Raw genomic sequence first — 11,246 nt, 5'->3', positions numbered from 1 at the left:
AAACTTGTACCCGAAAAATGATTCAAATGGCTCTGAGCACTATGGAACTTCTGAGGTCATCAGTCCCCTAGAACTTAGAACTACTTAAACCTAACTAACCTAAGGACATCATACACATCCATGCCCGAGGCAGGATTCGAACCTGCGACCGTAGTGGTCGCGGGGTTCCAGACTGTAGCGCCTAGAACCGCTCAGGCTTGTACCCGACACAGTTGCAGATATTCCAGACGGGTCACTACGGATTTTCCACCTCTTACCGGGATGTGAACGCATTGTTTTTGGCTGTGCGAATGCCTGTTTGACAGGTGTGCACATTTCGGTGTCTGGTTCACCCAGCTTCTGTTTGCCACAAACGGGGACACTTCTGTGTTTTTTACTGTGTGGAACGGACAGGAAAGGGGATATTTGCGCCGTGTACCATCTTTGGTTTGGTGCATATATGTAGTTTCCGGCAAAGGGGTCTGGAGTGAGTCGGTCGGTTGTTGCGGACGAGGGAAGTTATCTCCGCGCGGTGCAGTCGGCTGGGGCTGCTGGCAGTCCCTGCGCAGTGTCAGAGCATGTGTGGAGCTGTCCAATTGCTACGAGCTTTGTGGTTCGCCAACCCAGGACGTCAAAGTTGAATAGTGGTTTCAACTACCCAAGCCACATCTTATTCGTGTTGTGGTGGTTCGCTCCAGTGGTTTGCTGTTGGGGAGGTTTTCCGATGAGCAACACCGAGTGGCTCTACTGCTGAGATTTAGCCGCCATGCGGTGCAATTAACTATATTGGTCGTTACGATTTGAGTGCACCAGCGGAATTTTCTGTCTTGTGGCCGTTACCTGCCTGGGCACTGACGTAAATTCACGCAGTGTTCTTTTGGGTGAAGTTAACTATTACTGTGTTTCAAATCCAAGTGTACCAGGGGAATTTTCTGCCTAGTGGCCGTTAGTGTTGCGGTTACCTGCACTGGCCACTAACGTGATTTCAGGCAGCGTCCTTTCCTCAGTTGTCGCTGTCCAACATGGTGTGTAATTTTGACAGCTAATGCGTACTCCATTGTGGGTTATCACGTTTGTAACATTGCTGGTTGGGGTTCTCATGTACTGATTGACTTGAAGCAAGTTGTTGCGAGGAAAGGGCAAATAAGCACTGTGCTTACGCGGATGCGGATAGAAATGCTCACGTTGCCAGGATTGTCAGACGTTCCAGTTTTCAGGGGCAGTTCCGGTTTTGGATTAAAAAAAATGAGCGCCCCGAAAACTGCTTCCGGGACGCCAGTTTAGCCGCGGTTTTGTAATGCCAAAGAAGTACTCTCATATCGTCTACTTATTCCCAAATGCTGGCGTGGATTTGTGTTTTAACTGTCACTGTTAGGCAAAATAATGACTTTTGTTTCATTGTTGTACCTGCCAGCGTCTATGAAGGACCTTTATTGCGCTTAACGCTTCTGTCTATTATTAACTCTTGTCTTTGAATTCATTTCAGCTAAGACGTTGCAGCTACGTGCTTCTCTGTCCGATGCTTATTGTGCTTGGTTCACATTTGCGTGTGTGTGAAGTGAGTTCCAAATGCCAAAGCGGAAGAGTTCCTTTCAACAGAAATATACAGAAGGATGCTTTTTCATCAAGCGGGAAAGACATGACTGTGAAGCGGAATGTGGAATATACAAATGTTATGTTTCCACTTCACATGAAGGAAGGGCAGATTTACATACCATTTAGGCAGCCAAAAGCACAAATCAAACAAGTGCTCTGCTAGCACTTAAAAAAAAAAAAAAAAAGACAGCTCTTTTATTTCAAACTCATCAAAACACCTGATCTGCCAAACAAATATGCGACCTTTCACTGGCCCGCTGTTATTCAATAGCTACAGATGCGAGTAATCACAAGGCTGAAAAAATATTTCTACTCGTATTACTTGTTCAATATTTTACACCTCAGATTGATATTCAAGTGAAATTGCTTAAATTAGTTTCGCTGCCACATGAAAGCACCTCTACAATAAGTTCTTACTGCATTACTGCATTACAGGAAAATAAAATTTATAAGAGTAAGTGAATTGCATTTTGCGGTGACAGTGCTAACACTAATTTTGGAGGGGTCCCACGAGCAGGTACAAACGATATATTTTCTAGACTGAAAAGTGAAGGAAATGAAAATCTTTTAGGTACTGGCTGCCCTACTCACATACTACACAATGCTGCCAAGAAAGGCGCTGACGTAATGAGTGTTGACGTAGAAACCTTTATAAATCAAACTTTTCAATTACTTCTCCATATACACAGTGCGAACGGAGCGTTTAAAGGAGTTTTGTGAATTTGTGGACATAGATTGTCATGCATTGTTGTCACACACAAAAACAAGGTGGTTATCTTTGTTTGCTGCTGTAGAGAGAGTACTGAAGTTGTATGATGCTCTTAATCATTCTTACTTTTAGAAGAAAAGGCACCTAAATTTCTGATAAGCCTATTCCAGAATCCGTTAACTGAAACATATCTGTGGTTCCAGCATAGTCAGTTGGGCATGTTTCAGAGACAAATACTTAAACTTGAGAAAACAGACAGCAGTGTTATAGAAGGAGCTGCGATTTTGGAAAATACTAGTAGAATCATAGAACGTCGTAAAGAAGAAAGTTTTATTCAACTCAAAGTGACATCTCTCTTGCAAAATAACGATAGGTTGCATTAACTAGTGAAATTCAAAAATTTCATGTTTAGGTAGAACAGTCTTATGAAGGTGTGCACCTTATTTAGAAAAATGTTCAACAAATCTCAACGATTTTTCCATTTTCAAATAGAGGTTGCTGGATGCAGAACCTGAGTGGAGCAATGTCACAAGGACAATAACATTTGTCCAAGGTAGAGGATTGTCAGTAGATCATAGTTTATTGTTTGACCAGTTTTCTTTACTCAAGTAGTTCACTGAATCAGAAATCAAGAAAAATAGCGATAACTGGGATAGTAAATCATGTCAGGAGAAATGTACATATTTCTTTCGACAGATTGTATGCAAAGAACTGTATTCTCAGTTGCTGAATCTGTGGAAATTTGTCTTCAGTATTCCAGGGCATAATGCAAACGTGGAACGAGTTATTTTCTCTCATGAATGTGCAATGGTCAGAGGAACGTAACAGATTACAAGTACCAGCAGCCAAAGCAATAAGTAAATGTGTTTTTAATTATCAAATGAGTTGCTCTAAGTTTTATGAATACATCACACAGCGCCAAAATCTTCTGTCCATAGCTCAAAATTCAGATAAATGTGAGGCGTAGGATAACAAATTATGTGAACTTTGCACTGCAACATACAGTGTTTCAGTAGACAATTTTGTATCTCGTATTAATGTTTCAAAATAAAAAATTGTTGTGTTACCAGTACTTATATTGTAAAATAATGTTGTCATTTGATTGCTCCCCCGCCCCTTGGGTTTTATTAAATTAATTACAGTATAAAGTGTTCATTTGTTTATTTATTTTACTAAATCAATTGACTACAACAGTAATTTGCACAAATATTTCACTTTTTTAACGTTAACCCTTTCAGACCCTCTGGCTACAATTGTGTACATTAACTTTCACTGTGTCTTAGCTGTAGCAGTAGTATTTTTTCCCAATGGAAACCTGAGATACACGTTTGTGCATGTTCAACCTTTCCATCATGCTCAAGAGCTGCCAACTGTTGGACATCACTGTGAAAATACCAGCAAGTGAATGTAGCTCATGCAGCAGCTCATGACCACCAGAATGCATGGAGGTGGTTGGTTCGCTGTATTCCACTGTGTAACTGAATATTGTTGTTGTTATTTTGTATGGAAATTATTGAACGATCTTTTTATTATTTAATACAATAGAGAATATTTCGTAATTAGCTATTTTAGTAAATAAAACGAAGCAAATTGTATAAAGTATGTTTTGGAAGCAGGCACCTACTTTTGTATAAATCTTTCACCTAAAATCATTACAAAATCGCATAGTACCATTACCACATAAAGAAAAAATTTTCTTTCTTCAGAAAATAGTTGGGCCTGAAACGGTTAAGAAAAGTGTCTCGAAATGTCCCGGTTTATGATTCACAAATTATGGACTTTTTGATTAATTTTAGAGAAACGTCCCGGTTTGCTAGCAACAAATTCTGGCAACCCTACACGCTGCTCATTGTTTGTACGTTCAGCGGTTTCAGAATCGTCGAATGCCAGAACCACGCATATTTACTGCCATCCACAGGTCCCTAAGAGAGGCAGCTTCACCTGAGGTTACGTTTTCCACTGACACGTTCTCATAATGCCAGATGTGCGTTTAAGGCCTACTTCGAAACCCAATGTATTTATTTTGTGTCGCAGGTGTGAAAGGATGAAGGACGTGGTCGCCAACGCACATTGGATACACCAGAGCTTGAAGAGGAGGGGTTAGCACCGTTGGAATACACACCCTCAAGAAATTCTCAGCGTGTTGCACGTGAAATGGATGTAAGCCATTCCACTATTTGGTTTGTGTGGCATTAAGATTATTTGGATTCTCACCGCCTTCAGAAGCTTCACCCCCTTAACAGAGACGTTTTTCCAAATAGAATTCTCCCAGTGGTTTTCGTAAAGGTATGACATTCGACCTGACTATGTGGACAGTGAACTTTTTATGGATAAGGCATTCTTTACTTAAGAGGGTATGTACAACAACTACAATCAACACGTGTGGGCACCCCGCACGCCGCCTTTGTTCGTTGTCACCAAAATCGCTTCTCTGTAAGTATTTGGACCGTCTTGGTAGGCGATAGCTTGATTAGTCCAAACATTTTTCCTCAGCAATTGAATATCAACAGATATTTAATGTATTTGCGAGAAATCCTTCCAGAGTTGTTGGAACATGTTCCACTCAATGTGCTACAGCAAATGCGGTACCACACGATGGTGTACCTGCACACTCGCACATGCAGTGCGAATGTCCACACACAAAAAACAGTTTTGCATCGCCTCAGTTCCGAAGGTTCCAGAACCTGTACAGAAAACTGGACTAGAGATAAACATAAAAATCATTTCCGACTTTTTTATTGCTTATGAAAACCACACATTGTATGTTGTACCACCACACAGCGAGACCTTCAGAAGTTCAGGTTCAGATTGCTGTACAAACCGGTACTTCTAATATCCAATAGTACGTCCTCTTGCATTGATGCATGCCTGTATTCGTCCCGGCATACTACCTGTAAGTTCATCAAGGCTCTGTTGGTACAGATTGTCCCACTCGGCAACGGCGGTTCGGCGTAGATCCTTCAGAGTGGTCGGTGGGTCAAGTCGTCCATAAACAGCCCTTTTCAATCTATCCCAGGCATGTTCGATAGGGTTCATGTCTGGAGAACATGCTGGCCACTCTAGTCGAGCGATGTCGTTATCCTGAATGAAGTCATTCGCAAGACGTGCAGGACGAGGGCGCGAATGTCGTCAATGAAGACGAATTCCCCGCCAGTATGCGGCCCATATGGTTGCACTATCGGTAGGAGGATGGTGTTCACGTATGGTACAGCCATTACGGCGCCTTCCATCGCCACCAGTGGCTGGTGGCCAGGGGAGATACTACAATTCATTGTCGTGCTTACGAAACCAATCTGGGACGATGCAACCTGTGGGAACATGGGCTCTTTCGGCTTGAAACACAGAATCACCACCAGGGAACAAGTATTCTGCCAAATGATGAACCTGATAGGCCAAAATTCTCAAATAATACGAGGCATTCATGCGATCTTGCAAAGTACCAGTGGGGTCAATGGAACTGCACTACATGGCTGCCCAAGTCATCTCCGATTCCCCGCCATGTCTCACTCTTGAGACGTAAGCTCGGCCAGAAGTTGGAAACATTTGAAACGAGACTCATCCGACCAAATTACTTTCTTCCACTGTTCCATAGCCTAGGTTTTATTGTTAGAAACCCAGTTTTACTGTTACAAGCATTTGCATGACTGATGAGTGGATTTGGAATTCGAATCGCCATACAGTTCCCTGATCGTGGAGCTCCGTTGGCTGTCACTTGTGTCATAAGTCTGTACGCGAGATTTCCACATTCCTAAACATCCCTAGGTCCACTGTTTTCCATGTGATAGTGAAGTGGAAACGTGAAGGAACACGTACAACACAAAAGCGTACAGGCCGACCTCGTCTGTTGACTGACAGAGACCGCCGACCGTTGAAGAGGGTCGTAATGTGTAATAGGCAGACATCTATCCAGACCATCTCACAGGAATTCCAAACTGAATCATGATCCACTGCAGGTACTATGACAGTTAGGCGGGAAGTGAGGAAACTTGGATTTCATGATCGAACGGCTGCTCATTAGCCACACATCACGCTGTTCAAAGAGATTTCGGGATTGCAGCCGGTCGTCGTAAACTTCATTCCACGATATTTCGGCTGGATAACTGCCAACCATCTTCAGGTGAGCCGAACGAGGACTGACGTTCTCCGCGCTGATGGTACTGCCGCGCATGCGTTGAAGTCGCGGAGACAGAAGGACCACGCCGCCCAGCGGCAGCGCCCTCGCTGGTGGAACTGCAAGACTCAGTTGCCGTCGGTATTGTCCTTGGCCGCAGCTATCGAAGTCTTCTGGCGTCTTCGTCTCAACCATTTCGGAGATGACGGGATTCCACGCGTTATTCAGTTGGTAACCACTGTCGCGGTTCATTAGATTTTCCGCAATGAATATTTCAACGGATTCTTTGTTAATGGAGTCCCAAAAGGTCGTTTCTGTGGCCAAAATCGAAGTTTTGTCATAATACAGGGTGATTCAAAAAGAATACCACAACTTTAAAAATGTGTATTTAATGAAAGAAACATAATATAACCTTCTGTTATACATCATTACAAAGAGTATTTAAAAAGGTTTTTTTTTCACTCAAAAACAAGTTCAGAGATGTTCAATATGGCCCCCTCCAGACACTCGAGCAATATCAACCCGATACTCCAACTCGTTCCACACTCTCTGTAGCATATCAGGCGTAACAGTTTGGATAGCTGCTGTTATTTCTCGTTTCAAATCATCAATGGTGGCTGGGAGAGGTGGCCGAAACACCATATCCTTAACATACCCCCATAAGAAAAAATCGCAGGGGGTAAGATCAGGGCTTCTTGGAGGCCAGTGATGAAGTGCTCTGTCACGGGCTGCCTGACGGCCGATCCATCGCCTCGGGTAGTTGACGTTCAGGTTTCATAACTAACCTTTTTCGTAGGACTCTCCATACAGTTGATTGTGGAATTTGCAGCTCTCTGCTAGCTCTGCGAGTCGATTTTCCTGGGCTGCGAACAAATGCTTGCTGGATGCGTGCTACATTTTCATCACTCGTTCTCGGCCGTCCAGAACTTTTCCCTTTGCACAAACACCCATTCTCTGCAAACTGTTTATACCAACGTTTAATACACCACCTATCAGGAGGTTTAACACCATACTTCGTTCGAAATGCACGCTGAACAGCTGTCGTCGATTCACTTCTGCCGTACTCAATAACACAAAAAGCTTTCTGTTGAGCGGTCGCCATCTTAGCATCAACTGACGCTGACGCCTAGTCAACAGCGCCTCAAGCGAACAAATGTACAACTAAATGAAACTTTATAGCTCCCTTAATTCGCCGACAGATAGTGCTTAGCTCTGCCTTTTGTCGTTGCAGAGTTTTAAATTCCTAAAGTTGTGGTATTCTTTTTGAACCACCCTGTATATGTCATACGACAAAACTATAACGCTGGTATCGTCTGCAGAAAGTACCAATTCTGCCTGATGAATATAAAGTTTAAGGTGAGTCACACACGTAAGAAAGAGGAGCGGGCTCAAAACTGAACACTTGAGTGATCCCTTAGTAACTTCTCCCCACGTGTTAACATTTTCTTATCTGCCAACATTATCTGAATTACTGTTTGAATAATTTATTGCACATATTAGTCATTGTTTCATATTATGATGGCCACTTGAAATACTGGCCAAAACCCTGAAATATCATTTTGTAACATGTCGTGGGCTCCAGCCAACAATTTGATAGAAATTGACTTCAGCCTCAAACACTGTGCATTTGAAGGAATAGCCTTTGTGACTGAGTTTAACGTCAAACACCGTTTCGCATTGTAGGAAAAGATTCCCACAAAGGAAATTGTCTAGTGGGTGGCAACTATTTAGAGTGATTCTTATTACTGTATAAGTCATCACTCGAATCAGGTATACTTTATTCATGATAATGTGATGTGTACAAAATGGCATGTAGAACAGTTCTTATTGGACGAGCCGCTCGTAGACAATCCCCTTGATCTTGTTGTTGTCGGCCATCCAGACAGACCCTGATTTGCCATCTCGGATGGCAGTCATCAAGCCTTCAGCGATGAAGTCAGGCCTGTGAAGATAACACACGCACTTTATTTACATTGTTCCAGAAGAACATAGCTCAATAAATAACAAAATCTGTAATTCCAACTTCCACATGAAGTTAAGTACTAGCTGGGAATTACCGGAGGAATTATTTTATTGCTGTAGAGTGTATGCTTCAGAAGTGAGAGAGCAGTAATCAGCAATAGACGAAGGTTAACAATGTACCATCGCCAAGTGCAGTATAATTATATATAATGGACAAAGATGGCCAAAAATCACAGCACAGCACCTGGCTTACTACTGCTTCAATTTATTTCATATCTTATGTATATAATTTCTGGAGTGAGTTTCTGGCTAGGGTCCATCAGGTTACATTTAGAGATGGGAAACTCACCATCTTCATGTGCACCACAAATTAACAGGACATGATGTTACTGCACATGTATCTCGATGTAGCTTAGTTTTAAAAAATCTAACTGGGGTGGACTAATGAAATAAACTGGATAAAATACAAATATAAAAAAAAACTTTGCAGCACCTCGGTTCCGAGAGTTCCGGAACCTGTACAGAAAATTGGAATAGAGATCAACATAAACATCATTTCCTCCATTTGTATTGCTCATGAAAACCACACACTGCATTTTTTACCACCATACAGCGAGTTCAGATTGTTGTACACACCGGTCCCTTCTGCATTGGTATGCATGTATTCGTCGTTGCATACTACCCATAAGTTCATCAAGGCACTGTTTGTCCAGATTGTCCCACTCCACAACGGCGATTCGGCGCCGATTCCTCAGAGTGGTTGGTGGGTCAAGTCGTCCATAAACAGCCCTTTTAAATCTACCTCAGGCATGTTCGATAGGATTCATGTCTGGAGAACATGCTGGCCATTCTAGTCGAGCGATGTCGTTATCCTGAAGGAAGTCATTCACAAGAACTGATGACCATAGATGTTAAGTCCCATAGTGCTCAGAGCCATTTGAACCATTTGAACCATCCACAAGATGTGCACTATGGAGGTGCGAATTGTTGTACATGAAGACGAATGCCTCACCAGTATGCTGCCGATATGGTTGCACTATCGGTTGGAGGATGGCATTCACATATCGTACATCCGTTTCGGCGCCTTCCATGACCATCAGCGGAGTACGTCGGCCCCATATTATGCCACCCCAAAACAGCAGGGAATCTTCACCTTGTAGCACTTGCTAGACAGTCCATTCAGCATGTTGGTGGGTCCATCTGTACCGTGTTGCATGGTGTCGTGGTGGCAAAGATGCACCTCGCCATGGACGTCGGGAGTGAAGATGCGTATCATGCATCCTACTGCGCACAGTTTGAGTCGTAACACTGCACGAAAAGCATTATTCAACATGGTGGCGTTGCTGTCAGTGTTCCTCCGAGCCATAATCCGTAGGTAGCGGTCATCCACTGCAGTAGTAGCCCACTGGACGGCCTGAGCGAGCCATGTCATGGACAGTTCCTGTCTCTCTCTATATCTCCTCTATGTCCGAACAATATCGCTTTGGTTCACTCCGAGATGTCTGCACACTTCCCTTGTTGAGAGCCCTTCCTGGCACAAAGTAACAATGCGGACGCGATCGAACCGCGGTATGGTTGAACTACAAACAACACGAGCCGAGCATCTCCGTCGTGGTGGAATGACTTGAACTGATCGGCTGTCGGACCCCCTCCGTCTAACAGGCGCTTCTCATGCATGGTTGTTTACATCTTTGGGTAGCTTTAGTGACATCTCTGAACAGTCAAAGGGACAGTGTCTGTGATACAATATCCAAAGTCAACATCTATCTTCAGGAGTTCTGGGAATCGGGGTGATACAAAACTTTTTTTGATGTGTGTATGTTAGTTCGTGTTTTAGTGCAAAACACAAAGGTAATAATCCATGTACTGAAACCAATCGCCCAAGGAAGTTAATCGTTATTTACTTTTTCTATTTTACTTCCAAGGTAGCAGGAATCCTAAATGTGTGCAGACTGTGGTCCCCAGTTATGATGTTAGATTTATCGCCATTCGTGTCCCTATTACTCCTCATTATTTTAGTCTTTCTTTAGTTTTCTCTCAATCCATATTCTGTGCTCAGCAGACTTGTCATCCCAATCAACAGGTCCTAAGTCTTCCACACTTTCAGCGAATCTTATTGGTGGTCTCCCATGAAATGGTCCTGACATTCCTTTCTGTCATTGCTTCATCAACACTGAGGTTGAAGAGTAAGGGAGAGAAGGCAAGGATGCAAATTTAGTCACTTTTTAAGCCAACCATTTCTTTGTTGGTCTTCTTATTGTCCCCCTTCAGTCTTGTACATGTTATACAGGGTGTCTGTAAAGTCTCATGGTTGTTGTTGTTGTTGTTGTCTTCAGTCCAAAGACTGGTTTGATTCAGCTCTCCATCATACTCTATCCTGAGCAAGCCATTTCATCTTTGAGTAACTATGGCAACCTACATCCCCCTGAATCTGCTTACTATATTCATCCCATGGTCTGCGATTTTTACCCACCACCCCCCTCCCCCACTTCCCTCCAGCACTTAGTATGTGATCCCTTGATGCCTCAGAATGTGTACTACCAACCGATCCCTTCTTTTAGTAAGGTTCTCTCACAAATTTCTCTTCTCCCCAATCGTATTCAGTACCTCCTCATTTGTTACATGATGGATACATATAATCGTCAGTATTCTTCTGTAACACCATATTACAGAAGCTTCTGATCTCTTCTTGTCTAAACTGTTTATCGTCCATGTTTCTCTTCCATACGCGCCTACACTCCATACAAATATTTTCAGAAAGGACCTTCTGGCATCTAAATCTATTCTCCATGTTAACTAATTTTTCTTCTTCATATACGCTTTTCATGCCATTGCCAGTTTACATTTTATATCCTCCCTACTTCACCCATCATCCGCTATTTTTCTTCC

The 11,246-nt window shown here is 42.9% G+C and overlaps 1 protein-coding gene across 1 annotated transcript in view; it reads right to left on the bottom strand.

Annotated features, from left to right (window-relative positions):
- Nucleotides 1-8,219: 8,219 nt before the first annotated feature.
- The window catches only part of LOC124788434 (15-hydroxyprostaglandin dehydrogenase [NAD(+)]-like), a 63,390-nt gene continuing 60,363 nt past the window's right edge, over nucleotides 8,220-11,246 (bottom strand). The window contains exon 7 of the mRNA XM_047255705.1: nucleotides 8,220-8,337. Coding sequence (XP_047111661.1) covers nucleotides 8,220-8,337 — 118 coding nt within the window. The remainder of the gene's footprint in view (nucleotides 8,338-11,246) is intronic.

The sequence above is a fragment of the Schistocerca piceifrons genome, chromosome 3, assembly GCF_021461385.2.
Source record: "Schistocerca piceifrons isolate TAMUIC-IGC-003096 chromosome 3, iqSchPice1.1, whole genome shotgun sequence".
NCBI lineage: Eukaryota > Metazoa > Arthropoda > Insecta > Orthoptera > Acrididae > Schistocerca > Schistocerca piceifrons.
The sequence above is the reverse complement of the archived record's forward strand: the minus strand, read 5'-3'. Positions and strand labels throughout refer to the sequence as shown.